General features: G+C 44.6%; 1 protein-coding gene across 1 annotated transcript; it reads right to left on the reverse strand.

Annotated features, from left to right (window-relative positions):
* Window positions 1–6,622: 6,622 nt before the first annotated feature.
* Window positions 6,623–24,106, reverse strand: DDX3X (DEAD-box helicase 3 X-linked). Its single transcript, XM_036389593.2, has 17 exons — window positions 23,946–24,106; window positions 21,802–21,859; window positions 20,771–20,821; window positions 16,002–16,125; window positions 14,676–14,819; window positions 14,494–14,593; window positions 13,841–13,976; window positions 13,400–13,485; window positions 12,667–12,765; window positions 12,432–12,592; window positions 12,115–12,259; window positions 11,854–11,998; window positions 11,378–11,559; window positions 11,170–11,287; window positions 10,595–10,751; window positions 9,621–9,748; window positions 6,623–9,143 (listed from the first exon to the last, which is right to left on the reverse strand). The coding sequence occupies exons 1-17, from the start codon at window positions 23,988–23,990 to the stop codon at window positions 9,061–9,063; spliced, it is 1,962 nt and encodes a 653-aa protein (XP_036245486.1). The 5' UTR covers window positions 23,991–24,106; the 3' UTR covers window positions 6,623–9,060.
* Between the last annotated feature and the right edge of the window lie 828 nt (window positions 24,107–24,934).

Consider the following 24,934-nt stretch of genomic DNA (forward strand, 5'->3'; position numbering starts at 1 on the left):
TCACACACTGACATGAAGTGACCCCAGAGCTGGACAGCAGCTGTTCAACAAAACTGTTCTGTGGCTGTTAGAAAATGCTGATATGTGAAAAAACATTTATAAGGTGGGGGCACTGTGAAAACTGGTTCAGAACTGTCAAAATGTCACCCTTCTTTAAAAGGGTGTGTTTTGAGAATTGGATTTAGAAACTAAAACCATGTTACTGCAATTTTTAATTATCAATAGAACAAAGCCCAAAGCTATCAAACCACCCAGACTTTATGTTGCATCAAAGACATGCTATTTTGATCTGTATTGGCAAGGAGAAAATATTTTAAAGTTGAAAGATTCCATGGAAAAGGAAAAACATTTCATCCAGGTCTAATTTTAATAACACGGCATGCTCTAGTAAACAAAATTAAATATGAAATGTAAATAAAAACCAGCCTCTTCCTCATTTTGGAGGTTTATCAGTCATTGTATTCTTTTAATTTTTATGCTATTGGTAAAATAATAGTAAAAACCCTAAGCAGCTGTATCTTCTCCTGAACTGATGAAAATTCAAATACCTAGTAGTTCATAAAGCAGTTTTTGAGGACTACATGCAAATTTGACAGCCATATCCATTTACAGTCCTGCCAGCTAGTGCTCTGGGCTGAAAGAATTCAGTGACCCAGCAGAGCTATGTTTAAATAACCTCCAGTAACAAATCTGCTGAGAAAAGCCTTGCACAGCCATATTCCTGCAGCTGTTACTTATCAGATGCTGCCTGAGCAGCCCTGCAAACTATTCCTCTAGGAGCAGGCCTGTGGGAGCAGGAACACGGAGGGAAACAACAGCATGGAAAATTTCTGACTTTGAGAAGGCAGGTGGATCTCTGAAATTACCCAAACCAAGCAGAGGTTGCAGCTGGTGGGCAGAGTCTGGGGGAAAAGGAAGGGTTACCTGGTGCAGGAGGATGAGGGCATGTCTTTGGGACTCAGAGGAAAGTGTAAGTTCCTGGGCTTAGAAGAAGGAATCAGGGAGGACAGAAGGAAAACAAAAGGGTTTTAGGCCAAGGGGACAAATGGCACAAACACACAGCAGTAAATGACTGGTGGTCCCCAGCTCCACGGCTGGCAATTTAACACCCTACCCACACACTGATGGATATAAAACCCAGCACAGCACAGCATAATCATGGAGAATCTGGTGACTGCAAATAGAAAACCACTCCAACAGCCAAGGTTGAGTGCACCATAAAAAATAATTTGGGTTTCCAATTGAACCATCCATGTGGAAACACATTCCTTGTCCCTAAACCTAATTTATAATTAATTCACATAATTCTTGATAAGTTTTCTTGATAACCTAAACTGCTTTCAGATGTTTCCACTGCTGCAGGATCCATCTCCAATCCATTGCCTTCAGCACAAGAACTGAAACTGAGGTAGGGATGAACCTGTATTTGGTGTCTACAGCCTGTCCACATGGGCTTCAGTTAAGAAAGATGATCAGACTTCTAAACCAAAATCTGTGCCAATAATATTATAAGTACTGGTCAGAGTAGTATCATCCTTTCCTGACATGGAAGGGAGACTCCAGTATCCAAACTAAAAGGCATGGTATGACCTCTGGTGCATCCCAGAGTCTCCACTGAGTTAACAAGGCCCTCGAGAAGTGACTGCTGTTATCACAGACATTCTATTGGCATACATCAACAAGCAGATGTCAACAACATCAACAACAATGTCCTGATGCTTCCAGCTTGTTAAGACATTCATAATCCTAGAGCACAGACCAGGCCAGAAAATTCATCAGGCACTGCAGGGTTCAGCTCCATTTGCTGTGAGTTTTGGGGATGCTGTCATGGACTGCAGCACTGAAAGCTGCCACCAGTCTGTGATGGGATCCTGTCAAGGGCATTTCAAAGTCACAATTAACTCCTTTAAAAACCTCACAGTTAACACCTCAGAGGTTTATAGCAAGTGAAGCAAAAGTAAATCACTCTGGTGCTAAACCAAAGAGCAAAGAGCAGTAGCAGAAAACCTCGTAAAAGCCTGGTGACCGCCACAAGGCTCATCCTGCACGAAGAACTCTGATCCCAAGGGAATTACTCCCAAAGGGTAATGAGTCCCAAGGCAAGGGCAGTGGCTGCAGGCTGAGTGAAGTTCCCATGCTATGACCAGGAGCCTGGGCTGCTCCCAGATCCCCAGGTCATGGTGAGAGGAAGCTGATGTTTGTGTGTCTGAGCCACACGGGGTCACTCACTCAGAGGAGAGCTGGGCTTCCACACTAACTCGGCCACTGGCCCCTTGCTTGGCTGCTCTGTCTCCCCATTTCCTGGCAAGGCTGACCTCCTTCAAACTTTGCTGAGATTTACTCCTGAGAAGTTCTGTAGAAGCACCAGTGGTTGCAATGCGCCCATCATTTTAATTTATCCACATGAGATAGGCAAGTACTTGAGTCCCTGTGGGAATTTTCATAATGCACACTGTGATTTAACAGTAGCCTAATTACCAGATTCCTCAGCTGCTTAAGGAGCTGTGAGAAGAGGCTGCATCCTTCCTCAGACCAGCTGATATAGTCAGAAAATTCAGGCAAGCTTTCAAGTACATGATCCTGCTATGTTTGTAGACTCACACAATTCAACATAATTAAGTACAGTCTTTTCACCCAGAGTCCTGGGCATATCTTCTTCATGCATAAATGGAGAGCTGGAAAAGATCAGCCATGTGGTTCTCTGTTTCCATAAGCCAGTTCTCAGATCTCCAATGTTTTTCTATTTCTTTAGAGAACACTTCCCTTAACCTGCATCTAATCTCTGACTAAGCTCAGCACACAAGTGGTATTTAACAAACTGCTTCCATTAAGAGTCCCAGGCCACTGAATTTCTCACTGTTCCTTCTTTGTAAATAACCCTGAGAGATTGTTTCCCTTGCTGCACAAGAAATGTTTTCAATCACATGAGCCTCTGAGATCTCAAGTGCCATCAGAAGCAATGTTTGTTTTGACTGCAAGCATGTAGGGAAAAAAAAGAAAAGTAAACAAAGGAAGTTGGGTTAGAAAGAATTAGGGTAAATATTTGAGAAAAGCTATCAGAAATCTCATTTCTCTCTCTTGTTAGAGTAGAATAATCAAGGAATATGCCAGGGTGTCCTATGCACTCACTGGGCTGTCATTTTTTAAACTGAATGTACCTGCAAATTACTGGTTTCAAGTAGAACCTACAAGTCCCAGGTGAGATAACAGATGAGACTGGATACTGGTGCTGCAATTGCTGATTGAAAAAGCTGATGTCTTTACACTGACAGGAAGAACAAGAGACAAAGAGAACAGTTGCAGCATGACGATGTGATTGACCTCAGGTTACCCAGAGCAGCAGCACAGCTGGGAGCAGATGTTTTGTGTCTTTGCCAAACCTTTTATTCTGCTTCCTTTTCAAATTTATCACTACTCCTTCTTTGCCAGTGAATCATCAACTGAAGGAGATTAGACAAACCCTTTAGCCTCTGAAAAAAACCCTGGTAATCAGGTCCCACCTTGAAGCAACAGTTTCATTCTCTGCACTGAGTATCTAAGTAATGCCAATACTTGCTCCAGGCTGTACTTCAGCCTTCCCTGCAAAGCCTGTAGTCCCTGTAACCCTTAATGACAAACTCTAGTTTGCATGAAAGTCCAGTGGGAGCAAAGCTTTCATCACACCAAATACATCATTTGATGGCATCACTTACTGAAACTTGCACATTAATCAGGCCCAGAACAGGGTAATCTATGCTCTGAACACAATGAATGTTTATTTGAATCATGCAATTCCTTCAGCAGCAATATTTTTTGCTGACAAATCAGGTGATGGTGAATTTCCCCTGAAGTAGCAGGACAAAGAACAAACCCTTGCTAGAATGCAGTTTAGAGCAGAATTTCAATTGTTTACAAAAACTGTCTGAGGAAGTGCAGTGCCCTTAATGATTAAATACACAGCAGAATTTGCTTATCCTAAATGGACAGGCCAGACTTGCAGGTCCATAGCACTGATAGCCTTTCCAGACCTTCCCTAAATAATGCCAGGAAAGAGCTAAGGACAGCAGCAGAGGAGCTCTTCATGGTACATCAGCAAAGGCCTCTCACCACTTACACTTTTCCTGGCCTTGGCTCTGCTCCAGGCCTGCCTCATTAACCACCAGCAGGTGACTTCAGCTTGTTAAGGGTCATCTTTCTGTGAGCACAGGATAATTACACAAACCACTTCCCACTTCCTGGGACTGCTTACACAACTGCTACCCATGTTATGCACAAGGCCACAGATTCCATGAAGCAACCAGCCAAGGGCTGGCAGAACCAGACAGGATCTGTACTGCTGTTTTCTGACACAAAGTGGTAACCAAGACAGAAAACACAGCATGAAACTGTCACCTCAACAGCCTTGGCAATCCACCCCTCAAAAACAATGCACGGACAGGCTGTGAGGTTGGTCTGAGTGCTGGTGTGACAGCTCCAGCCAGCTTCACTGAAGTTCACAGAGCTCACAGCACAGTGAAACTCCTGACCCATCCTTTGCTCCCCTCCACCTAAGAATGAGCAGCAACACCTGGGATGTGTAATTCAATGTGGTCTGTAGTAACTGACTGCAGGCTATTTCATGAACACATTGATCAATATGAGCAACACTGAACACTGCACTGGATGAGGATTCACAAACTTGGAAGGCTACAGACACACAGCTTTAATGAGGTTTATAGGGCAACTTTTGGCTGCCACAGCCCCAGTAGCATCCTGCTTGTACAAGCTGCCTCTCCTGTGCTCAACCCTCACACCAAACAAACAGTAACCAAGTCTCTCTGGTAACCCCATTGCTCTCTCCACTTCTATGAACTCCACACCAGGACATCAACCCAAGTCCCACCCCTGTCACCATTAGTCAAATAGTTTCAAGACCTCTCCTTATCTGCACAGGTCACAGTAACCTCACTGGCAAACCAAGAGCAGGATTTACTACAACCTTCCTGCCATAACCTCTGCCACTGTTGGCACATGCACATTTACTGCCCAAAGACTGACTTTACTGCACATTTTGAAGGTCCCACACAACAAAGCTTCACAAAGACAAATAAATAATCATTTTTACCATTTAACTTCAAAGCCTTTTTCTTTACAACTTAGGATGCCTTGCCCACCTCTTCCCAAACCTTTTTTATTTACTGTGGGGAAAAATGTTACTGCCCAGTATGCAAAGAACTACTGAGATACAAACTTCCATCTCTGTGGGAACCTCCTCTGTGCTTCTCTTAGCCAGTAGCTTTGGTGTCTCAAGGCTCTCCATCTCTGCCTTTTCCCCAGCCTAACTTCCATCTCCAGAGGTAAATGGTTTCCTCCAATCTGTAAGAACTGTCTTCCTGTGGCCAGACCTCCTCCTTTGGTTTTCACCCACTTTGTGCCCATTACTGCATTACATTAGCCCTTCCACCACCTCTGCAAGCCCCAGTGCAGAGCCTTGCTCACAGCCCTGTGCTCCTGGGGATTTGGCTGCCAAATGACTCCTCTGCCACTCCTGCACTCTGCCAGGGACCAACCTAAGCTAAAGCACCAAATGCAGACCTTCACACTCAAAGCTGGAGTTCCAGATCCCACAGGCCACCTCCACAGTGCACATTTCCCTTGGCACATCCATCTCCTAAGTGTGGTTCTACAGATACACAGGGGAGGGAGAACTGCCTTTGGAAGGTATTTAAGTGCATGTTGCACATCCAGGGACATCGCATGACAACACAAAGCCCTGCATGATGAGGTTGATAATGCAAGTCTAAAGCAGGTAAATTTAGTGTGGTCCAGTCAGTGTGCTCAGTGCAGCTGCTCCAGCAAGCTATCCTGGCAATCAGTCCATGCTGTCCATTATTCTCCAAGGCCCATACACTGCATTGGTGGGGTAGGTTTTATTTCCTGTAGAGATACAGGATTGCAGGGGCACATCACACCTTTACCAGTCCTTACCCCATGCCATTACCTGCATCACACTTCTATGGATCAGAGGTCCCAGGCATTATTTTTCCCCCCCACCCTCTTCCTTACTCACCAACCAGAAAGTCACAAATGTCTACAGTCATTTCAGCACCAAACTTGAAACCCGGGCTTTTTCTAAATCACTTTCTTTCAAATTAAGGGAATTTATCTCACTTCAAAGAATCTCGAAACACCTGAATCTATTCCTTTTGCTCTACTCCCTTGGATATTCCAATATTTCACCTCATTTTGGCTTTTCAATACCTACGAACAATGAACAAGTATGACCCCAAAACTCAAGGCTCTCTAACAAGGTACTCCTGTGAAACTCAGAGGGACAACTGTGAGATGAGCAGTCAGGGGCTGAGGAAGCAAGCCCAACTCCACAAGGTTTAATTAGGTTGTCACAGCCTCACTTGGTTCCCCTAATGAACAAACCCAGGTGGTTTTTGTCTGTCTCACCTCTGACACTTGACAGTAACCCTGCACTGGGGGGCACAGGCCACTTTAGGTTATTCCAGCTACAGCCCTGAGCCTGGCTGCCATCTGCCACCACACTGACATGTGCCACACTAGAGTCACCTGCTTCCAGAGCTGCACGTGAATGAGACTGCTGGGGCTACAGAGCTCAGAAACCAGGAGTGACGCTTCACAAATGAATAGACTGTGCAGTTCAACTTTTTTATTTTAATAAAATCAAGAATATGCACAGCACATGCAGTGCTAGCATCTAAACTAATACAATAAGCAATTCTAAACCTACAGTGACTTGAAATTCAATTTTCACATTCAGCAAGTTTAAATCCATTCTTGCATATTGGTTTGAATCCTTGTATCTGAACTGAAAATATTGCTGGCTGATAAAACTTGCTAAAATGCACAAGTCACTGATTATGCCAATACAACAAAGATAACCACATGTTTGAGGATTGCAATGTGCCAGACATTCACTGAAAAAAAAAACACACAACTAAACAAAACTCACGCAACAAACATCTGAGAATCTGGACACTTCACATCAGTGTTTAGAAGTGTTTCATAAATATCTTAAGACAAGTGTATCAAAACCTTGGCATGTTTAATTTTAAGTTGCCAATTTTTGTTTTACTATCAGAAAGTTATGGCTATACTGCCAATGCCGGGTCTGCTTAATTTGACTTAAGAGTTTAATATGACTTAAACATTAAAAGCTCACACTACCCCGAAATATATAATTTCACGCATACGGTGACATTCAACATTCAAGTGCCAGTGTTTTTGTACTGTCTTTTGGTCAAGTTTCTTTAAACTTTCAAAGAATCACTTTTAGGCTTACAAAAATAAATATTTGTCAAAAATGTTCAATAAATATTACACAAAACTAGCAGCAAAAAGTATCTAGAAATCTGTCGTGTGCAAATAGTTTTCTTCCCAGCTATCATTCCCATGGTCCCAAATAAGTTTTAGAATCTATTTCCTTCTCCTTAAACAAGCTGCGTTCAATCTCCAAGAGACAAAATAAGATTGGAAGTTAAGGACACGCACACAAGACATATATAAAATTCTCTGAATGTGCAATAAAAGAAGTATTTTGTAAAAAGTTATGGGCAAAATGTACAAGGGCCTAAACCTAGACTTGAAATAGCACCATAACAAATGACCTCAATACTGTCAAGTGCACCTACTTAATAAAAGTTTTAGAACAAGGCACAATACACTTGAAAAAATCTATTGCACTTTAGGAGATTTTTGCCATTTTCCTATGCCACTGTAGATTAGTTGTTAAATGCTCTGGCCGCAAAGTTAGCACAGAAATTCCAAGTGGCAGAGGCATTTTTCTGGTGGACAATACTTATCTTTGGCCAGATTTAGCATAACAGACTATAAATACAATGGAAACCTATGCAACTAAAACTGACTAAAACTGCACTTTAATAGCAGAATTGAAACCTTGTGCAGTTTATGTACATTTCCAACCTCTGTGATCTCAGGTTTGTTTGTTACTCTTCTGGAGCCATTTTACAAAGTCTACAGTAAGCCAGTTTAACATCTCCACGCAGCTTGAACAGAGTAATGTGAATCTGCATTAAAATAAAGCCTGCTGCATAATTCTTCCTGTTCATACCCTCTTGACCAAAAAACATCAACACTAGCATGCGTTATTAGACCAAAAATTCAGTCAGGCCCTTACGGAGGACCAATCACTGCCATGGTCAGCCATTCTACCATTTCAATTTCATATGGCAGGCATTTTTAAAAAGTCTAAATAGATGAATTCTCCTAAAAACTATTTCAAGTTATCAGACCTTTAAACGTTCCCTGTAATGTTCTGCCCACATTTGGCTAGCTCACATTAATGATCTGCCTAAATATTGAAAAAGGAATTGCTGTATTTACTTGCATTAACTTCAAAAACAGTGCTTTTAATGTATGCATGTATCCATACATCATCTCATCATGACTGGAATGGCTTATTAAAGGCTATCAGGTTCTAAGTACCTATCCAGGATAGAGTGAGCAAATCAGAACTTTAACTTAGTACAGTTTTGCCACATTAGAAACTAATTGCATTGATATGCTTCAAGATGTTTTATTTTTCAAATCTGCAGATACCAAAAGCCCTAATGCAGGCTACCGCATAAGTTTTTCTTTGTAATATTATGGATGAATCAGTGATTCCTGTTTAAGTTGTATCACACCTGTGTGCCAAGGTTTGATTTTAGCCCAAGTTCAGTAATTTTTATTTTGTCAAAACAATTGATATCTTGAGCATTACTGAGCCAACAGGACATCAAAATAAAAGTTGTCTAAAGTTAAAGGCACAGTACATTAACAAACAAATGATCCTCAGTCACAAAATTATAAATGCAGTTTCTGGGTGGGGATGGGTGGGAGGGGAGTTAATCCTGACTACAGCAATAAGAGTCTTCAAAACCACCTTCGAGATAGGGCTACTTGTTCCTTTATTTCCATCTTGTGACCTTGAGCTCCCTTAAAAAAAATTTCAGTGGAGAATCACAGCTGGTAATGTACTGCGAGTTCTTGAAGCTACACAAGGTATAGTCTGGCTAAGTTACATGTGGTTTCCATATTAGCTTGTTTGGTGGGGTATCTGCTGCAAGCAGATCAGTTGCCCCACCAGTCCACCCCCTGGGAGTTATAGTTTCCTCCATATCCATCACTGTTGTAGAAGCCTCCATAACCACCACCTATGAAAGGCAAGAGAAAGTGACGCTTAATTAACTCTAAAGATTTGCACCTTTACCACAACAACCCAGGTATCTGCTGTCTATTAAAGAACCCCACCCAGCAGTACTGCCAAATGCACAACATTAAAATAACACTGGAAAGGCAGGTAGCATCAAACCATCAATCAGATAACCTGCACTAGGATCCAAGCAGCATGCTGAGTGCGTGACAAGCACCAGTTGATCTCTTATTCCAAGATCACACCCAGTTCTAGCCCAGCAAGCACTGTGTGTGAAGCAGCGTGCTGAGACTGTGTGACAAGCACCAGTTGATCTCTTATTCCAAGATCACACCCAGTTCTAGCCCAGCAAGCACTGTGTGTGAAGCAGCGTGCTGAGACTGTGTGACAAGCACCAGTTGATCTCTTATTCCAAGATCACACCCAGTTCTAGCCCAGCAAGCACTGTGTGTGCAGCTGGCCAGCCCCTCCCTCTCACCTCCGAAGCCCCGGCTGCCGCTCCCGCCGCTGCGGCTGCTGGTGGAGCGGCTGCTGCTGGAGCTGCTGCTGCCAAAGCCGCTGCTCGTCCGGTAGTCCCTGGCTCCGAAGCCTCCGCTGAACCGACTGCTGCAGAGGGCAGGAGACAAACAAACACTGGGGTCAACAAACAGAGGGCATTCTGAGCACTGCACACACTGAGAGTCATGTGCTCTGACTCTGGGTACCAACCTCAGCAGGCCAACAGCCACTGCTGAGGTGAGCACACTTTACAAGCATCCCAAGGCTACCCGGAAAGATCTGATTTGGTGAAATCTCTGCCGCTTAAAAGATTTCCAACCCTATCTCAGTGTTTAAATGATGCATTTATGACTCTATCTTATGATGTACACAATGAGTATTTTATAAGCATACTGCAAAATGGAAAACAAAAAAAAACTCACACCAAACCAAATGTGGTTGGATCATGTTAACTATATTAAGAGAAGTGTTCTCTCATCCTACCCCTGGTAAGCCAGGAAACAAAGGTTTGTATCACAGTGTTTCAGGTTTCCACAGCAAAACTATTTAACAAGTGGCCTCACACCTTCATTCTTTTCTCTCTCCTTGTTTTGTCAGGAGGCACTGCATTACATTCTCCTGAACATAAGAACAGCTGTTTAAGGTACATCTCTGGCACAGGGAGGGGTATGCATTTCTGTGTTTTATAGCTGCTTTTACAGTTCTAAAATGGTTTTTGATAACATCATTCTATCTCTGCTGTATCTAGCTGCTTGCTTAAAAGGAAAGACGTTTCATGTGTTAACTGCCTTATGAATAGATAGAACCAGACAGACCCTGTCACCTTTGCACACACCAAGCTCAGCTTCTACTGCACTTATCATCCTCTAAGTGTATTTTCAGACTGAGAAACAATAACAGAACTGTCTCTTAACAGACTGAATATACATCTCTAGCCAAAGCTGTGCCTCTTACCTCTTAGATCTCCCACGGCTGCCTCCTCCTTTGTGATGCTGCTCATAGGCCATGTTCTCCAGCCAAGATGGTACTTCTTGCTTAGCCTCCACAAGGAGATCAAGCAAGTCCTTTGTAATGTTTATGTTCCTCTCATTGAAGAATGAAGTGGCAAGACCTGAAGGAGATACTCAGTTTTGGCTCCACACAATCCAAGTACACCACAGCACTTAAAACCCATTCCACATTCCAGTTCCTTAGAGCCAAGCCTGAAAACACTACAATTACTTAAAGAGAAAGCTGTTTGAGACCATTACTCCACCACAGCTAGTCACAAAATCATGTGGACTGACAGACACAGCAGACACCAGGCTTACATGTAGTAAGAGAGTCTTTTGATGGCACTAAGAATATTACCCAAAGGAACTGGTAAACTTTCCACAGTGGCTAGACAGCAGTGACCAGTTTTTGGTCACAGAAAGCAGCTCACAGGCTTCTCTCAAGTACTTAATTGAAATTTATTACTCAGCCTATATGACTGCAGTTGTCAGTTTAGGTATGAAGTGCTGTCTGTGAAAACCCCAGGTGATACTTACCAAGGTTTCCTACACGGCCTGTACGGCCAATGCGATGTACGTACTCCTCAATGTCACTTGGCAAGTCGAAGTTTATGACATGCTTTACATTTGAGATATCCAGTCCTCTTGCTGCTACCTAGTGGTTAAATGATTCAGTCAAACCTCAGTAAGACTCCACAGGCCAAGAAATAGGCTCACATGCTCGAGTTTTACAGATTTCACTTACTGCTGTGGCAACAAGAATGGGGCTCTTGCCAGAGCGGAACTGGTGCAGTGCTTCCTCTCTGTCCCTCTGGGAGCGATCTCCGTGGATACTTGTACAGGCATAGCCTTCGTGGTACAGGAAGTCCTCGAGAGCATCTGCCCCCTTTTTAGTTTCCACAAACACCAGAGTCAAGGAATCTTTACCTAATAAAAATTAAAGCCCAAGTTAGCAGAAGAAAAGCTGCACAGACAAATATGGACTCCATAACCTGGTAAGAGGCAGCTTCAATTCTCTGCCTGTTTATTCTAAAGTAACGTCACTGGGGACCTCCCTTCCTTCTTTTATTAAGACATCCTTACATCAACTTGATACTGGCATTTAACCAGTATCACTGCATGTCAACAAAATACCCTTTCATTCACCTAATCAATAAAATTCTTATTGCTTGAGTCATTAGATTTGCCTATTCTAAATTTTTATCTGCATCTGTTCTTTACCTGTGGCATTTAGCAGGTCAAGCAGGAACGATCGTTTGTCTGGCTCTTCCACCCATACTACTTTCTGTGTGATGTTCTCAGATGTAGAACCTACTCTGCCAACAGCCAGAAAGATGTATTCATCAAGGAAGTCACGAGCAAGCATCTAAAAAGCAGGAGGGGGAAAAAAAACTAAATCAAATAATACTTTTTCCTTTCTTTCAAAGGTGAAATTTCTTTGGCTTTATGAGCTTTTAAAGTATTTAAATTCTCGTTAAGTACCTGGATTTCCTTGGGGAAAGTAGCACTGAACATCATGGTGTGACGAACCCCCTTTGGTGGCATAGTATCTTGTTCAACAATTCGACGAATTTGAGGTTCAAACCCCATATCAAGCATTCTGTCAGCTTCATCAAGGACCAGGTACCTAAACAGCAGTAAAAAAAACATCTTCAGAACATTTTTCTGTAAGCTGTGCTCCGGTGTCTGCACTGGGTTACGAATTCTCAACTAGATGTTTAGACAGTCCAAAAGCTCCAATCTGAGGTCCTTAACTGTATCCTGCTCAAGTCATTTGTACATGGACAAGCAACACTTACTTGCAGAAATCCAGTCCAATCTTTCCTCTCTCCATCATGTCAACCAGCCGTCCTGGAGTTGCTACAAGCAAGTGACACCCACGTTCTAAGTCACGGATCTGCTGGCCAATGTCTGCACCACCATATACAACACAGGGGCGAACTCTGGAGCGGTATGCAAACTGTAAAGCAAAGGAAGTTAGCACCAAAAAAATTCTACTTGAGCTATGTTATAATAATAAACTGTTATATCTACCTTTCTGGCTTCCTCATAGATCTGCACAGCCAGTTCTCTAGTGGGAGCCAAGACCAGTGAGATTGGATATTGCTTACGGCGCCCATACCTCCCATTCTCCTGAAGAAAGAAAAAAAAACACCTTGGCATGAGCATCCAAAACACAAAGGGAAAGGAAAAAGCTACTACAGGCAATATTTAAGACAGGTCATCAAGTTTAAGAAAGACCAAGCATGGCTGAGAGCCAATCTGAGCACTGCCCCTGAAGACAGCTCTATTACAGTGCCCAAGGTTCAGCTGTGGGTTACTATGGCAATAGCTGCACAACCCTGGTCTCTACAACAAGCACTGCAATCCCAAACTTCAGCAGCAGAGAAGTAACAGCCACAGAAGCAGTTACTTCCTATTCTGAATTTACCATGACATTGATGTGTGACCAAATAGCTTTTGGTAGCAAGGGAACTGTCTTTTAAACTTATGCAACAACAAAACCATTCATTTTAAAAAAATTGGACAGTTATGCATCCAACTCCTCAGGTAGGGAAAAAAGTAATCCACAGTCTGGATTTTTTAAGAGAAACAGCTGAAGTCTTCAAGAAGCTGAGATGCTTGACTATCATACCAAAATGATGACAACATTCAAGATCAGCTACTGTGTTCAGTAGCACACATCAGCTCATGTAGGGAGGGAAAAAAATCCCAAACCTATGACACTGGTCATCGCTTTCCCAGGACTGGGTATTTAAATACTTGCCTTCATTGCTCTCAAGGCATCACCAGGACCATCTGCATATATCTGGCTCAGTATTGGTAGAAGAAATGCAGCTGTTTTCCCAGACCCTAGTAGAATACAAGCCAGTATTAATTAAGAGTTACTATCAACTACAGCACTAACCCTGTATCAGGAGCACACTCCCAATAACACCTGCATTGGACTATGGCTGCTACTTGTGGCACTGGAGCACCCTCAGCAGCCCAAAACTCTGAAGCAAATGTGGTTTAAGACATGAACACGTCTCAGGACAAACACAGAAAATCTAGTCAAGTCACATCTAAAGAAGATGCAAGAATAAAACTAAAATTAGCTCCCAACACACAACTATTTCTACAGTGCACAGGAGGTTTTACCTCTAACCTGCAGTAAGACAAGACCCCACTTCTACTGTGACTGAACAGCAAAGAGTTACTGACTTACCTGTCTGAGCACAGGCCATTAAGTCTCTCTTTTCTTTAATAATAGGTATTGCATGTTTCTGGACTGGAGTAGGACGGGTGTAGCGTGTGAGTTCAATGTTTCCCATGATAATTTCTCCCATGTCAACATCACTGAACTGTAAGATATTTAAAAGGAGTAACATCAGAATCCTTCTCTTCAACTACCATATAACACAACATTCAGTTTAACAAGTCATTTATATAACATATACCTCTTGTTTAAGCCCCTCAAATAGAAATTGCCTATAAAGTTACAGTCACATAGATACTTAGTTCAGTTTTCTAAGCAATTCTTAAAAAAGCCAGCCAAGCCTGAAGTGCAGACTGCACTAGCACACACTGTGCTTAGCATAACACTGCCCATGCCTTAGCAACTGCTCCCCAGTCAGCACCTCTTCACAGGTTCACTGTTTAAGGACAAATTACAGTTAAAAAGTAAGCTATGAGTGCTAACTGAAAAAGCTTACACAATTTCTTCCCTTAGTTCATCATATGCAACTCTCTTCTGCAAAACAGCTTCGCTGTAGGAAGGGAAGACAATGTTCCCTTTCCTCCCTAAACTCCAGACATCAAGACATCAAAATAGTCACTATTAGATATATTAGCATAACAGACTTTTAAAAAAAAACTTACACTTTCAATATGTGGAGGACAGTTGCTGCCTGTTGCTTCAACAGGAATATCATCATATTTCTCAAAGTTAATGCCAGTATTGCTTCCTGAAAAGAGTTCCCTAAAAACAAAAGAGTAAAGTATTTTTACTTGCTGGAATTATCAAATGACCCCCTCCCATCAATCAGTATTCCATGACTTACTGTTCTAGGCGTTCACTCGGGGGGAGAGGCTTGGACCAGTCATCCTCATCTGATTTGTCGCACCAGCGGCTGTTCCCGCCGCCACGGTCAAATCTGCCGAAGCCACTCCGGTCATAGTCCCCACCTCTGCCACGCTCCTCGTATCTAAACACAGCACGAGAATCAGACCACCCTTCCCAGCAACAGGGGGCACTGGCATGCATAATCAAAGCCATAACAATGCAGCACTGTATGCTCTGTGTATATCACACACAACTGTGGAACAATTCAGAATCAGCACAGCAGGTTATCTACACTTGCTTCTTGACCTAAGCACAGAAATTAGTCCTGGCCATCAGACCAGGTCACATTTTTCTGTGTCAGACAGGAGAGTCTGTCATGATTTCAGAGCTCAGTTTAGCTTAACACAGTGAACTTTGTATCACCAGTTTTATTTGATTAAGCATAACAAATATAAACAGCCATCTGCCAGTGGAGCTGCAATCCAAGTTGCTCAGTCTTTGCCATTTCTTTGTGGGGAGCTCTGTTCAAACCTCCTAAGCAGCATTATTTTGTATTCCCCCCACCCTTTCCTCTGCCTCATTCTACACAGGTTTCCCATGTCCAGACAAAACCCTCCAGGGCTACAATTTCTTCCTTTACTCCCCCACCGCACATGTGACCAAATACCTCCATTATGTCATATAATTATTGCATAAAGAGGGAGCTCACCTGTATTACTGACTTGGAAAGAAGGTGGAAGAAGTCCTTACCTCAACTGTTTAGTTTTTGGCCTGGTAAATCATGTTTGAGAAAAGTCTGGATACAGGACTAGGTCAGCTTTACTAAGTAGTCGGTAAAGGTCACTCTCACCACACTTGTGCATACAACGCATGATGTGTGTAAGACTGCTCAAGTAAGGCAGAGAACCTGCAAGAGTCTCACCCAGTTTTATTAACTACACTTTTTAAACAAGAAAAAAATATTGAAATAAAAAAAAAATCCATAGTGATGTATTGTGTGGGCTTCCCAACAGCTCTTCATGGTTCTCCTGGAAGTAGCCACCCACCTAGCACTTCTTTGGTGAATGCTGAAATCAGCCAGGCACTACAGCTGCAGTGAGTGGCTGGTGGCAGACTACAGGGCACATTTTTCAACATGCAAATTGCCCATCTTTGACATCACGTAGCTTTAAAGGCAAGGTTCTCTCCCTCTCTCCTCCCCTCCCAGGCTCCTCCTACCTCATGCTGCTCACACCTGGAACCCTAATTTTAACATCAAGATTACAAGTGCAGTGCTAGAGCTGAGGCAGACTCAGTGTGCACACCCAGACCAAGAGGCACTCACCTCCCTCCTCTGGAGCCGGTCCCGCGGTCGAAGAAGCTGGATTTGGAGTCGCGGTCGGAGCGCGCGCCGAAGCTGCTGTAGGCATCCTTGTCTCGCCTGGAGCTCCAGCCACCGCTATCGAAACCTAGCACACACAGGCAGTTCAGCCAAACACTGCACAGCACAGGCCTTTGCAAGAAAAAACACCTCTGCCCATGAAACCTTCACTGAAAGATCTATAGGACTGAATTCCTTCATGAACACAAGATGCATGAATGTTAAGACTTGTTCAACAAGGGACTGAGCATTTCTCACCAACCATCAGAACTGAAATTGCTCCCTGCATGCACAAGCCCATTGGATTTTTTTAAAAACATGCACCTGCCTTAGTACAAGTATTTTAGCTGCCTACCCCAGAAAGATGGGTATCAGAAGAAACTTTAAGATGCTGAGTCTTGCCAAGCCTCGTCTATGTCATCTCTCCAACACAAATCCTTGACTACACATTTAGTTTCTGGAGGTTAACAAGGCCTCTCAGATCAATAAATGGTATCAGAAATCCAAACAGAGATTAGAATGTTTTATCATCCTGCAAGTACACAAAGCTATGTGATCTGCACAGGCTATAACTAACAGCACCATACTCAGAGAAGGTATATGAAGCTCTTCACAACAAATTAACCACACTGTATTTTTCCACAGCACTTCTACCTTTGCCTACAGCAGGTGCCTACTTATTTACGTTAACTCAAAAGAATACAAAGCACCTCAGCTTGCCAATACCAGAGTAAAAAAAAACCACACTTTTCTTTTGCTACCAGGGCCTGTGAGGTAGCAGAAATGTGAAGCTTTAAACACTACTCTGTTTCTGGACTAAGAAATTTTAAATTCTCTTTCAGAGGTCCAACCTCCCCAACTTTGTGCAACGTATTTGATCTCAGCTATGGGATTCCAGCAGAGAGTAAGTTAAATAACAGAACAGATAAACAAATAATGTCACTCTTGTGAGCATGCTTTGCCAGCTCCATAGCACAAAACCAGTCCAGACCTATTCATGAGACAATAACAGCAACCACAGAACAAATTCATTCCAAAGAAAGGGGTTGTTCTAGGCCCAGTCTCTCTGAAAAGGTTTTGCTACCAGAATTACCCTACCTTTTTCCATGTTCTCTAAAGAGTGCCATTCACCTTGCCTCTCTGTTTTTTAATTAAGAATTCTAGTACCCAGAATCCAGAAATGTACAGGTCACAAGGGAACTTTAGAAAACTACTGTGATTCACTGTAACTCTTTTGTCTGGATAACTGAAACAGACACCAAAAACAATCCATCCATTCAGTTTTAGTACCCAAGATCATGGAATACACTTTAAGACCTCCAAAGTGCTTAAAGAAGCAGTATAGTCCTTAAAGATATTAATTTCAAGAAGGTTATTTTGGCTTGTTTAAAAGATAGCTAAATACAGATTTTATTATGAGTAACTTTCAGGCCACTACAACTATTTGGATACGTCATCCTGCCATGAGATCTAACAGCAGTGGTACTGACAGAGCCATCTTCAGAGATATAAATGTAGTTTCTTAACAGTGAAAAAACTTAACTGACACTATTTCACATTTTCTACCAAGGAGTCAATTTTTTTTTCTCCAAATAGCCTACAAAGTAACCTCATTCACCTAGCTCATTAGAGCAGGTGAATAACTCATTTCTGAAGCTGGTACTTTGCCAAAACTTTAAGGTAGCACAGCAACTTCTACACCGAAGACAGGTGTGCACATCCTGCTTCACCAATGCCAGGCCCTTCAGTCTGGCATTCCTACTCTGCCTTTATTTGTGGATCAGCACAGAACACAGGACCAGGCCACACAAGTCAATTTGAAGTAAATGACAGGCATAATAGTCAGAATTTCAGACATGAAATGGTAAATTAAAACTGGAAGTAAATGCCCTGAGAAAACCCATAACAGACCAGAGATCAACTCCTCTAAAGTGAAGAGAATGACTACAATGCTGCTTAAAGACTACCAGGAAATTCCTTAAAATGTCAGTGCTTTTGGTTTTAAGTAAAAACCTGTAGAGATTCCATCCAGCACACCTTCCTCATGGCAGGGATAAGAACTCACTAAGTTAATCAACTTCCAGAGCAGCTCTGTACCCCTTGCACCTATGAACAGCATTACAGATGTCAATGCATCTCCCTCAACCAGTATTCTAATTCACGTTTTGTAACACTAATCACTGCCAGCTCACTTGAAAACCTGCCACATAAAGTAGCAATAATCTTTTTTTTTTAAGATAGGAGGAACAGAATGATAGATTCCTTTAGGGAGGATAAGACCTTTAAGGTGAATTCTTAACATTTACTTTTTGATCTACTATAGATCAGATTACAGTTTAAATATCCAGAAGCTGCTTCCAGGAAGTTTAAGAAGAAACTTAAATGACAACAAGCTTTAGTATCACCAAGTGAGCTCATGGAAGCAAGACAATTCAGGCCAGGCAGCCCTGCATACTGAGCTGCCACAGCTTAGAAATCAACTGCCATTAAGTAACCTAAGAACATTATTTTGATGCAGGCTGTTATTTCCTGCAGTTCTGTACTGCCCTACTCCCCACTTACAAAGATAATAGATTTGTACTAGTGGGACAGATCTGCAGCTAAGTGGAAGATTTTTCCAATCCGGTTACCACACTTATAAGGCTGCTTTAAGAGTTTGTTGTGTGGTTAAACACTACCATGCAAGGCTGCTGCCTCATGTGTAAGCTTTGAAAAATCTGTCACTAAAAATTCCAAGGAGGAGCCAAAATTCAGAAGTTCCAATGCACCTCAATGAAGAAATCTTTAAGTTATGTAAACAGAAGCAAACCTGACTTTAATAGAAATACAACTGCAGAACAGACTTCAAATCATCCTACAAGATAGCTCAGCTTTACAAGCCCAAACTCGTGATGCTTCCAAGAGGATGCTGAACTGGAACTTTTCTATTCAGCAATTATGAACCCTGTCCCAGGAAACCAGGAAGATGCCAGTGGTACAGCACTCAGGTTTAAAGGCAATTTTTGAACATTAGGTTTACCAAGGGAAGTTGGCAGGCAAAGTTCTATTAACTGGACAAGCCACAGGTCAGATTATGGTCTCGTGACCTATTTACCTTCTTGCAAGGTGAAGCTTAAGTATTCAGAAAAGCCTCATGTAATCACACCCACAGTGCCATGTCTGAACTCTGATCTTGCACACAAGTACAATGCCAGTCCTACCCATAATAGGTCATGGTAGAAGTCAAGGTTATACATCTTTTGCCCACAAAACTTAGGTACTAAACATCATACAAGAAGAAGAAATCTATGAACAGCAAATGTTCACAACCACCTTAGAGCTGATCCCTGCTTTTGAGAAACCTGCACAATCCTTTAGATTTGGCAAGTCAAGTTTCTTGCAAGATTGCTCATATTTGAGGTTGGTGTGACTGGGAACAAGAGCACTGAACTGGCTGCCAACCAATAGTCCTTCTCCTTTGCCCAGAACATTCAGCTCTGGTAACACGCTGTTCATCACTTGGTGCTTCAGGCCATGCTTCTTTACATAACAAAAAAAAACCCCAAACCAAACAGAAGAAAAAACCCAAATAAACAACTCCAGAAAAACAAAACAAACAAAACAAAAAAACAACAACAAAAAAAAAAAAAAAAAAAAAACCACAGAAAAAAAACAAACCCAAACCCTGAAAACCCAATACTAGCTTGGACACATATGAAGGCAAGACAAAAACAGACTGTTCTTTCTTCAACTGGTTTAAGGCTAGAATGGAGCATTTTCTCATCTAGTCAGTTAAAAGTGATATAGCTCCAAAATCACTGTGAGATATATTAGCATATAATGACTGCCCTCCCACCCACTCATAATGGAAGCCATCCTCCTGCAGTATGGAGAAGAATCTGTGAAAGTTTACAGCTTTAGATACAGATGAGATCCAAGTCCTCCCATGCCACAAAACCTCAATTTCTTATGTTGTAGCACTGTAGGAAGTGTTTTAGCTGCTGCATTCTGGTGCATTTCATAGAGGAAATGCTTCTCTCATATCCACCCAAGTCACCAGACATGACAACATGTGCTGCAGCACCTTCCCCCTTGGGATCTTACACAGAAAAGTCATGATTTACTTCACTGAAGTGTTCCAAGAAACGTTTCTTCTGTATTCTGTTCTGTTTAGAGACTCAAACAGAAGGAGGAAGGGCAGTTTCTCAACATAAACACCTATGTAAACATGTGACCAAAACAGGTCATGTACTTCTTGTCTGCTTCACCAACAGCCTCCATTTCCTTCTGCAAGTACTCCCAGGGGCTTCCATAAAAACTGCACGAAGTTGAAAAAGGACGACACCTCTTTGTGTACAGGTATGCACTTACAAAGTGAAACTGTGCTGTTTGTTCATAATAAACAACTGATTGCTGTGACTTCCACAACACTGTCACTAGCAGAAAAACTAGTACCCACAAAATCCATTCAGACCAACACTCAAGATTACACAGCAAGTTAAGACAGGAGACTCCATCTTGCTTCAGTCACAGCTAATCATTACACAGACCCAGAAGGTATTTCATCAGTTAGATACTGAACTTGAGCTTAGGATATCAGTTGGTGAAGGGATCTAGAAGAGCACACTAAAAGCAGCACAGGACAGTCAAGCAGTGTGTGTAATTGCCTTCAGCAGTACTGTCAGAACCCCCACAGCCTGCTCCTGGAGATGCCAGAGCCAGTTTGGTGCTGCCACAGTGTTTCTGATACTTACCCTGTTTTGAAGCTTCCCTGTTCCGCAAGTGAGGAGGAATGTATCGGCCTTCTGAAGGACAAAAGAGAGGCAGTGTTACAGGCCCGTGGGGTCAGCACACCCTGAAATGCTCATCTCGTCAACGACAGCTTCTGCTTAGTAAAAACATCTGCCTTTAAGGCCTCTTGCAGCATTTTAAACAAGAATCTTTAATACAGCACTTGGTAGCATGCTCTCAGTTGAAGTTTAAAGGTCCTGCATACACACTTAGACAGCTGGTTTAAGGCACAGATGTCTTGTGTTCCTGACCGAATCCCACACCCATTTATGGGTGTTACAGTGTCTACGACAAAACCTGTCTTCCTGGAACCCCTTAAGGCTTAAGCTGGTGCCAGATACTTGAGCAGCTCAAGGTATTTACTGTGACATTCAAATACTGGCACTCACAGTACTACTACCAGTATTTTTCCTTCCCTTTAAATTCACCCATCCCCTCCGTTCAGGTCAGATCAAACCAGAAGCCACAACGAACTGCCTCTGAATAGCATTCCTCACTTACAATCCAGAAACATCTGTCTGCTACAGCAACATGAATGAGAAAATACCAGCCACAAGCTGAATGTGAGTTCCTGGAAGACTCTCCCCTCCTAACATACTTAAGCCTTGTATATCAATATCACTTTCTATTCAGTGAATTGAGATCAGCAGAGTTGACATTCCTGCTCTACACCTGGCATCTTTAGAAGACAAATCACCACATTACTACAGTCAGTGGCCTCAGATGAGAGGCAACTGACAATCTGGGACAGAACTGGAACACTGAGTTCTCTCCAGCTAATTAAGTGCCTCAGAAATGTGCACACATACTGTACCACTACAAAATTAAGTACTTCTATCTAAAACACACAGTGTTTTCAAAGCAAGCTTAACTGGCAACCTCCTATTTCCTCATCAGTCTCTGTAAACTTTGGCTTTAGAAACTGCTTTTCACAGCTGCAAGCCCCCAATTTCTAAAAGTGTGTTTGTAAGCTTGAGAATTTGCATGTACTTACTGCTTGTAGAACTTCCCTCACTCTGAGAGTCTGAGGAATTCAAGTCTAGACCAGAAAACTAGAAGAAATAAGACAAGTATCAACATGTTGTACCATGAATTTATGCTAAGATACAAAAGAACCCTTTCATTTATCAGAACGAGCTACTGCAATTTTTTTTTTATATCGTGCCAAATTAGGTTTCCTATTATTACTCAGGCTGTATCATGTTTAATGTTTTTATAACCACCAATAAACAGACACCCACACGGGCAGCAAGGCCAGCAGAGTATCTCACACCCACCAAATCACTACCACAGACTTCTGCTTCACACTACCTGCAGGCTAAAGAGCCCTTTTAAATAAGACTGAATTTCAGTCTGTTTCAGTCAAATGCATTCGGATTTGGGTCAGTGACAATTTTTTTTTTGCTACAGAAACTTCAGCAGAAGTAATGCCAATTTAATTGGGCACTTTACTTGTAGAGACTCAAGGTAATTTCAGCTGCATTAACACTACTAAGACATTACAGTCTTCACACTTGAGGCAACTACTGCCCCCAAAACATTAGGTGATGTCTGCCGACATCTTTGGCAAACACATTTTTGGGTTATTTTTCCAAAAACAACAATAGCCTTTATAGCCTTCGGTCTCACAGTAAAGTTACCCAACAGATGTTCAGTTTACGCAGTGCTGGTGTGCCGCTCAGAGGTGTTAAGTCAAACACAATATGGACTCATTTCAGCAGAAAGCAGCGGGAAACCAATAAAGTTTAAGAACCAACTTATTACAGTTGTTTGTTTGCATGTCAGGGATTATAAACACGTATGAGAAAAATAAGGCATGTTTAAATACAAATAAATTTTGTATTGCGCAGAGGTATTTTCCAACATGAGCTGAATTAGTCCAAAGCAAAGACTCCAATGCCTTGTGCTTTCCAGCGCTCAGCTGCAGGAGCGTTTAATTCTTTACGAATTCTCCCACGGCTGACATCGTAACATCCTCTTTAGAGCTACCACTTAAAACGCCATCTTTCTAGTTGATCGAAGCATCAACGCAGCGTTCAAGAATGCTTCTTATTTTTAACAGCACTTTAAAGGCTCTCCACAATCAGCAAGAAGCGATGGATGAATTTTCTCTCAGTGGATCCCCGCGGTGGGGGCAACACTTCCCCGGCGCTGCCGGGGGCCCCGGTGGCGCAGCCCCGGCGCCATCTCAGTGCGGCACTGCGGGCTGGATTCCCGGCGCAGCGGGAGCGGCTAATCCGGCTGCCGGCGCCCGTCACGTGTGGCGCGGGGGGAGCGCGGGGGAGAAGGGAGAGGGAAAGGGGAGGGCAGGATCGTCTCCATGACCTACTTCGCGGGAGAGGCCGAGGGAGAGCGCTGCCCCTCGGGCAGATGGGGCTCTTCCTGCCCCTGCCGCCTCGCCCGAGGGTTGGATAACCATAGATAACCATCGATCCCGCCCAGCGCGGGGAGGGAGGGGGGGGGATGCAGGAATGTAAAGAAAATAATAAAAAAATGGTGCGGACCAACACGACTCCAGGCCCAACTGCGTCACCGGGGCCCGGCAGCACCGGAGCTCGAACAAAGGCGGCCGCCAGCGCCGCCTCCCCGGGGAAGGGGCGTCACACATAGCGCGGTGTCGTGTGTGTGTGTGTGTGTCCCCCCTTCCCCCGCCCCGCACAATGGCGGCCATTGACCGCCCCTTCCTCCTCCTCCTCCTCCCCCCGCGCTGCAGTTCCCGCTGCGGCCGCCGGGGGCCGCTGCCGCTCCCGGCGCTCCCACACAAAGCGGGTCCGAGCGCGGCGCGGGGGCCACGGGGCCCAAGCGGGACCGGGGCCGGGCCAGGCGGCACCGGCGGTCCCACACCCCCGCAACGCTGCCCCGGCCACGGGGACAACGCACCCCCGCGGGGGGCGGCCCGGAACGGCGCGGGGCCGCCGCACAGCGTTAACTGCGCAACGACCGAGTGCGCCACAACAGGCCGCGCAGGGGGGGAGGTGGGGGTTACCGCGGGGGGAATTGCGACACCAACGCCGGGGAGCGAGGAGCGGAGCCCCGCGCGAAGATTCCCGACCGTCCCTGCCGCCCTCCCTGCCCCAAGAGCTCCGACGCGCGCCTCCTCCGGGTAACGGAGCGGCCTTTCCGCTTCTCGTCCCTCACCTGCTGGTCTAGACTGAGGGCATTTTCCACCGCCACATGACTCATAACGAGAGATCGGTCTCGGGCTCGTCCCGCTCCGCCTCGAGAAATGGGGATCCGCTGGGCCGGGAGGTCGCTGCCGTGGGTGTCACTGGTTCCGCCACGAATCGCTGCCCTGACTGAGCCCCCCCCGCCGCGGGCCCAGCCTTTATATAGGCCCCGCCCCCCGCGCGCCCGGCCGCGCGCGCTGACCTCAGCGCGCACGGCGACCGCCCCCCCCCTCCCCCCCCCCCGCCGCCCTCCCTTCCCGGTGCTATCGCGAGAACTCCGCGCAGCCCAGCGGCTGGTGAGGGACGCGCTCCCGGAGCTGTCGCGAGATTTCGGGGCGCCGGGCCCGCGCCGAGTCCCCGGCGGTACCGCGAGGTTTCCCCTCCCCCCGCTCCCGCCCGGCTCTGCTCGGGAGGAGAGCGGCGGCGAATTCTCGCGAGATCACGACACACTTTTCCCCCTCACCCCAACACACAGCCTGCGCCGCGCTGTCCTTTTGTTCGCCGCTCTCGCGAGAGCGCACTACGCGCGCGCGCGCGGCCCAGACACCTCTAGAAGGAGGCGGGCCCTGGGTCACGTGGGCGGGCGCCGCCGCCATCTTGTCGCTCCCCCCTCGGTGGGCAGTGGCGCAGCGCGTAATGGCGGCGCGGCGGGGAGGAGGGGCGACTGTGCCCGGAACACACCGGCCTCCCTCCTGCCCCCGCCTGCCCCTAGAGCAGGCCTGGACACGCCAACCGGCGGCTCTGCAGGGCTCAGACTATCCTCTGTGCTTGCTGCCCTGTGAGCCGCTCACCCCAGCGCACTGCTGCTGGGTTCCGGTAGTCACCACATCTTCATCAGCTCTTTCTCCAAGCCCCTCAGCCATCGAACACACTGACGTGCCAAAGGACTGCCCTTTGTAGTGTCAGTTTTGCCAGCTATCTCTGCATCCACAAATAGCCGTACCTTGGATTCATCAGGAG

Source organism: Molothrus ater, chromosome 2 (assembly GCF_012460135.2).
Source record: "Molothrus ater isolate BHLD 08-10-18 breed brown headed cowbird chromosome 2, BPBGC_Mater_1.1, whole genome shotgun sequence".
Classification (NCBI taxonomy): Eukaryota; Metazoa; Chordata; class Aves; order Passeriformes; family Icteridae; genus Molothrus; species Molothrus ater.